Source organism: Triticum aestivum, chromosome 3B (assembly GCF_018294505.1).
Source record: "Triticum aestivum cultivar Chinese Spring chromosome 3B, IWGSC CS RefSeq v2.1, whole genome shotgun sequence".
In the NCBI taxonomy this organism is placed as follows: Eukaryota; Viridiplantae; Streptophyta; class Magnoliopsida; order Poales; family Poaceae; genus Triticum; species Triticum aestivum.
Window position 1 is genome coordinate 679,819,105 of NC_057801.1, and position 6,032 is coordinate 679,825,136.

Below are 6,032 nucleotides of genomic sequence, written 5' to 3' on the forward strand. Positions count from 1 at the left end.
TGTAGGAAACCTCACGGGGAGAAGTGGCAAGGCCGAGGGAGACGAAGGTACTGAACGGGCCGGGCCGGACCGTATGGGTTAGTTAGATCTTTCCCGCCTCTTATTGGGCCTTCGAATCCAGAGAAAGCGGCTGTTCCGCCACTTTGACTGTGCCTAAAAAAAAACCTTCCGTGGATATGGCCCACACAGGTCTCGGGCAGTTCGTCGACGCAGACAAGCGGGTCCCACGTTGGTCGTCGTAGGTCCCCATGGTGTGCGGGCCAGCAGTGGGGCGCTCGCTCGCTCGCTCGCGGTTCCCGTCGCCCGAGAACGGGGAGCAGAGACCGGAGGCGCAAAACAAAGCTGTTCCGCCACTTTGAGGGCTTCTTTGATTCAAAGGAATTTTATAGAATTTCTAGAGGATTGAAATCCTTAAGATTTTTTTCTATGTTGGTCCTTTGGTTCATAGGATTAGATTCCATAGAAATTTTTCCTATAGAATATTTTGTACTACATTTCATAGGAAACCTAACATCCACTCCAACCTCTTTTTACAATTCCTTTGTTTTTTCTGTGACATCAAACACTCATTGCTAATCCTGTAGGATTCAAGTGGGCATGCCACTCCAACCCTATATTTTTCCTATTCCTACATTTTTAAAATCCTACGAATCAAAGAGGCCCTAACTGTGCCTAAAAAAAACCTTCCGTGGATATGGCCCACACAGGTCTCGGGCAGTTCGTCGACGCAGACAAGCGGGTCCCACGTTGGTCGTCGTAGGTCCCCATGGTGTGCGGGCCAGCAGTGGGGCGCTCGCTCGCTCGCTCGCGGTTCCCGTCGCCCGAGAACGGGGAGCAGAGACCGGAGGCGCAAAACAAAAGGAGGAGGAGGCGGCCGAAAACACTGAGCAAAAAAGAAAAAACCGAGCGCGCAAAACCCTAAACCCTAGCCCCCCCCCTCCCTCCCCAAATCCTCCCCTCGCGGCTGCAGGGGACGGAGACCACCGAGCCGCCATGGCGACCCTCCTGAGGCGCGCGTCGCTGCGGCGGGCCATCGCCTCCGCCGCCTCGGCCGCCACCGCCTCCGCCTCCTGCCCCGAGGTCGAAACTCTCCCTGCTGCCGCCCTCTCCGCTGTGCGCTCTAATAAGCGTGTTCTGTTTTCATTTTCGGATGGGTTGGGGGTTGGGGGCGCGCAGCCAAAGCGGACGGGCTCAATGCTTCCGCTGCAGTGATCGGATGCCAGAGCCCTGCTCTGGCCTCGGAGTTTGATCGGTTGCGTTCCTTTTGGGGGGCCCGATTTCTCCTGTTTTAATCACGATTTCCCACCGTGCGAGCCTGTAAACCCGCTTCAATTTAGTGTATTTCACCAGATGGCGCCGTTTTAATCACTATTCTTTTAACGATTTGTTTTAAGGTATATCCTATCATCACCCCCTGTTCTGCACCTGCCGTTTGAAAATGCAATTTGCGATAATATGTTGTCTGCTTTATTTAGACTTATTACCTGTGATGGAGTGCTGAAAATGCATCAGCTGCTTTTCTGAGTCTCGATTAGCCCCACGCAGTTTTCATCCTCGCAAGTTGTAGCCGTCTAGTTGGCCTGAAGAGTTTGTTTGCAGCGCCTTTCTGGTATGCTGGTATCCGTTAGGGACTAATAAAATCAATGGAACAAATGTATCACACGTGATAGGCTTCCAGAGAATTACTGAAGGAAACGCGATAGCGCATTAGAGTTCACCAACTGTCTCTCCCTAATGGGCTATAAAAGGATGCTGATTTATGTGGGACAATTTCATAAGAATCAATGGTTTACGGACACTGGAACACTGAGATGTTGTTGCTAATGTTTTGATATTTCTGCAGAGCTATAGGCAGGTGATCTGTGGCTCTACCTTTCATTGCCGAGATTTCGCATCTAAAGGTTGTAGACATCATTTCTTCGTATGTTCATACAAATATTCTGCCATGTATTCTGAGCATTGCAATATGTGGATCAATTTATAACTGCTTAATTTTGTTGTTCAAACTGATATTTGAACCTACATATAATTTTAGGAAATTCAGTTGCATGATTACTTATTTGTCTTCCATTATGCTTTATTGCTAGTTTGCTACCACCTAATGAATCATTTCCTAGTACTTCTTACTGTTACCTGCACTACTGTATTGCACTGCATGCTATGTTCCACTCGTACTACTACATACTGAACCATTTACTGATTTGTCTCTTATTGTATGCTTAGCCAAAAAGAAGTCAAAGTCAAGTGGCACCGACTCCGGTGAGGAGAATATGTCAAAGAAAGACTTGGCTTTACATCAGGCCATTGATCAAATAACAACTTCGTTTGGGAAAGGAGCAATAATGTGGCTTGGCCGCTCTGAAGGTCATAGAGAAGTACCTGTTGTGTCTACCGGATCTTTCTCTTTGGATCTGGCACTGGGAATTGGTGGGCTTCCAAAGGTACACATTCCCATACAGTTACAGATGTTCTTCAGAGCGGAAGCTCTTTGATGCTGATTATGCAATTTTTAATCTGCTTGGTACCACAAAATTGTTCATTTACATTTGACTTTAGGCACTAGTCTCGTTTATGGCGTTATCTTTTAGCAACTGTTTATGGTTTTCTTGCAATGATGTATTTTGTTTTGTAAAATTGGCATGACATTTTCTTTGCAGGGACGTGTTATAGAGGTGTACGGCCCAGAGGCTTCAGGAAAGACAACTCTTGCACTTCACGTTATTGCAGAAGCACAAAAGCTTAGCGGCGGTGGTAAGCCCAAAACTTTGAATCTGACTTCCTTGTGATGTTCTGTTTTTCTTTTCTTGTGATTGGCTAATTACTAGTACTAGAGAAAAGTGGCACCCTTCTGTGTTCCCCTTCAGTCTATGGAAGTAAGTGTGGACTTTGTAGCATATCCGCATAGGACTCACCAGGTGGTGATTCAGCAATATTACTCAACTGCTGTTGATGTAGCATGCATCAATCAAGGTTCTGCTAACCTGCAACTGCTTAATAACGTGAACCTTAAGATGTATTGTTAATTCTGTTTTGTACACGTGTTGCTTCTCAAACCTGCCTATTAAACCAAAAACTATTCGAACAAATGGAAGTTGTCACACTAATTTTCTTTTGATGTCAATTCCCAAATTATTTCTGCTGTACATTAGTAATCCAGTGTATTTAATTTTGGACCTTTCTGTCTGCATCTGATATGATACATGCTCTTTTATGCTTAAAGCATGGAATGTGGCGAAAATTTAATTTTATGCATAAGAGTACGTAATATGAAGATAAGTCAACTATGAGTCCATGAATGGGAGCTCTTCCATAATCCGGATTTACTTTGTTTCAGTATGAGCCATAAACTTTTACTTGGCACAATTGAACTTGTTGAAGGAATTAAATCTTAGTTTAAGTGCACTCAAGTTTATAGGCATAGTCCTGTGGTTTTCGAAATTCAACTTAACTATTTTTACTTTTTTGGTTTGCCTTGTCTCTAGGTTATTGTGCATTTGTAGATGCAGAGCATGCTTTGGATCCAACTCTGGCAGAGTCAATTGGTGTCGACACCGGTAACTTACTTCTCTCTCAGCCAGACTCTGCTGAGCAGGCACTCAGTCTTGTAGACACGCTGATTCGAAGTGGCTCTGTTGATGTTGTTGTTGTTGACAGTGTAAGACCTTGACCGCTGCCCCTCCCATCTGATTTTCTATTTCATAGCAGAATTAGTTTCTACTTAATCATGACTGCAATACTGCTCAAATTAGTGCATTGTCAAGTTAATACTTTAAACATGCTACTCCATCTTAATAACCAAAATTCTTCCTTCGTTTCAGAGTTATTTACACTACTCAATCTTATTCTATTGTGCAGGTAGCAGCTCTTGTCCCCAAGACCGAGCTTGATGGGGAGATGGGTGATGCACATGTGGCTCTCCAAGCCAGACTGATGAGTCAAGCTCTTCGCAAGCTGAGCCATTCTCTTTCACTATCCCAGACAGTTTTGCTATTTATTAATCAGGTATTTAATTATATGGCCATTTCTTTGAGTTTTTTGCTTCTAAGTTGGCATAGGATTCCTTCAGTGGCTCAATGGTGAGTAGACAACTCACACAAATTTGCAATTATTCATCAACTACTGGAATTTAGATTTATTTAATCGATGCAAGTCAGTAAGTCTTTGACAGCCATTTTAATTTTTCTTGCGGGTATAATTACCTGGAAACTTCCAGAATGATATTCCGCTAAAGCTAGGAAATGTTTTTCTTTGAAGATTAAGAAACATTAAAACTATACTTCATTCCATTCTTTAGAGCAACACAACTGGTTCTTCTTGATCCTCTGTTTGTTGAGCATGATTATTTGGAGATGGTCATCATTATTATGCGCATTCATCCTGCATTTTTCCTGAAAGTTCCCATGTTTGGCATTGCAATAACCTCTCCAGTCTTCTCGTCTTCACATATTTTGATTTTTTTAATAATTTGTATCCTTGAACACGTTGCAGATCAGGTCTAAGGTACAGACATTTGGGGGAGGATTTGGAGGGCCACAAGAGGTCACTTCCGGTGGAAATGCCCTTAAATTTTATGCCTCGGTCCGCCTGAACATCAGGCGAATTGGTATGGTAAAGAAAGGTGAAGAGGTAATTTACTAATTCATATATCCTTAACATTAGCTGTTTTTGAAAATTGGCTGATGCTTTTAACAAGTCGGTGTTAGTGTTCAAAACTGACTTCTTTTGAGGGTCATTTCTGCATGAGACATTTTTTTTAATTGTCTCATTGTGCTGAATTTCGACATGCGATACATGTAACCCGGCTTGTCTTTTGCTATCAATGCAGTGAATTGAATATTAAGCCATGCCATCACTGGGTAAAATAAAATAACTGACCTTGCAGATTAGGTTCCTCTTAATGTGAGATGAGCGGCTTGAACTAAAATACACGCTCTTATCTAACAATCTCATGGAAATGATGACAATGAATTTTTGTGTGCAGATTATAGGAAGTCAGGTTACTGTGAAGATTGTGAAAAACAAGCATGCCCCACCGTTCAGGACTGCACAGTTTGAGCTGGAATTTGGAAAAGGAATATGCCGCAGCTCAGAGCTTTTCGATCTTGGGTTAAAGCACAAGCTTGTTAAGAAGACCGGGGGCGCGTACTATTCTTTCAACGAACAGCAGTTCCATGGTAAAGATGCCGTTAAAGCTTTCCTTACTAAAAATGAGAGTGTTGCGGAAGAACTGGAGATGGAGCTAAGGAGATTGATCCAAACTGAACCGCCTAGAAAGCCGGAGGCTGAGGACGATCTGCTGGACGATTCGCCTGAAGAGATTGTCAGACCTGAAACGTCATCGGAAGAGGATATGGCCGCTATAATCAGGGCTTAACCAGCGATGATAGGTGAGCTAGGAATGTTACTTGCGGTGCGGATTGTATTTTGTACTTGGGACCTTGTGTTCTTACTGTATTGGAAAATGAGGAAGGCAAAATTATGGTAGCTGCTTAGGGTAGGCATTGGGGTGGATTTGGGGAGGGGCGAGGGGAGGGATCAGGATTCAGTAGCATGTAATCATGTATATATGTTGCATGCCTTGACTATTTCCTCTTGTCTAAGTAAGGCCCAGCAACATTCTTGACTGAGCAGCTAACTTGCCGCTGCTACTGGAAAGAATTTGATTCTTCTGCTCCATTTCGGCCTTGCCTGCTAGTAGTTGCTTTGAGTGGCAGCACTGAAATGCAAATTGTTTTGGGTGTTGCATTGAGCCCAGAAACAGGTCAACATGATCCTCCTTTTGGTCTGGTCTTATCATTGCTTCCGTATGTTATCTGCCACTTCTCTGTGAAGGTTTTTCATTCAGAGATCTCCAGGATATATGCATCTTTTTCCGCTCGTTATGAAAGAAAAACAAGAGTGGCGTGACAATGGCAGGGCTTTCCTCCTGTGTTATGGCCACGTGGGCGTCAAGGCATCCAATGATTTGTTGCCAGTGCAAGCACTTTTTGTTCGTTGCGGCGTTAAAATGCGCTAGCAGGTGTACTTCACGG

At 43.8% G+C, this 6,032-nt stretch overlaps 1 protein-coding gene across 1 annotated transcript; it reads left to right on the forward strand.

Moving 5' to 3' along the window:
• Positions 1-885: 885 nt before the first annotated feature.
• LOC123071677 (DNA repair protein recA homolog 3, mitochondrial) lies at positions 886-5,676 on the forward strand. Its single transcript, XM_044495262.1, has 8 exons — positions 886-1,080; positions 1,844-1,901; positions 2,224-2,441; positions 2,658-2,751; positions 3,483-3,655; positions 3,856-4,002; positions 4,489-4,626; positions 4,982-5,676. The coding sequence occupies exons 1-8, from the start codon at positions 994-996 to the stop codon at positions 5,372-5,374; spliced, it is 1,308 nt and encodes a 435-aa protein (XP_044351197.1). The 5' UTR covers positions 886-993; the 3' UTR covers positions 5,375-5,676.
• Positions 5,677-6,032: the final 356 nt, after the last annotated feature.

Bases quoted from the DNA above. Each gene is read 5' to 3' on its own strand.
- LOC123071677 (XM_044495262.1), top strand. From the start codon at position 994: ATGGCGACCCTCCTGAGGCGCGCGTCGCTGCGGCGGGCCATCGCCTCC. The intron at 1,902-2,223 runs GTTGTAGACATC...TTGTATGCTTAG, and splicing joins CCGAGATTTCGCATCTAAAG to CCAAAAAGAAGTCAAAGTCA. The intron at 3,656-3,855 runs GTAAGACCTTGA...TCTATTGTGCAG, and splicing joins ATGTTGTTGTTGTTGACAGT to GTAGCAGCTCTTGTCCCCAA.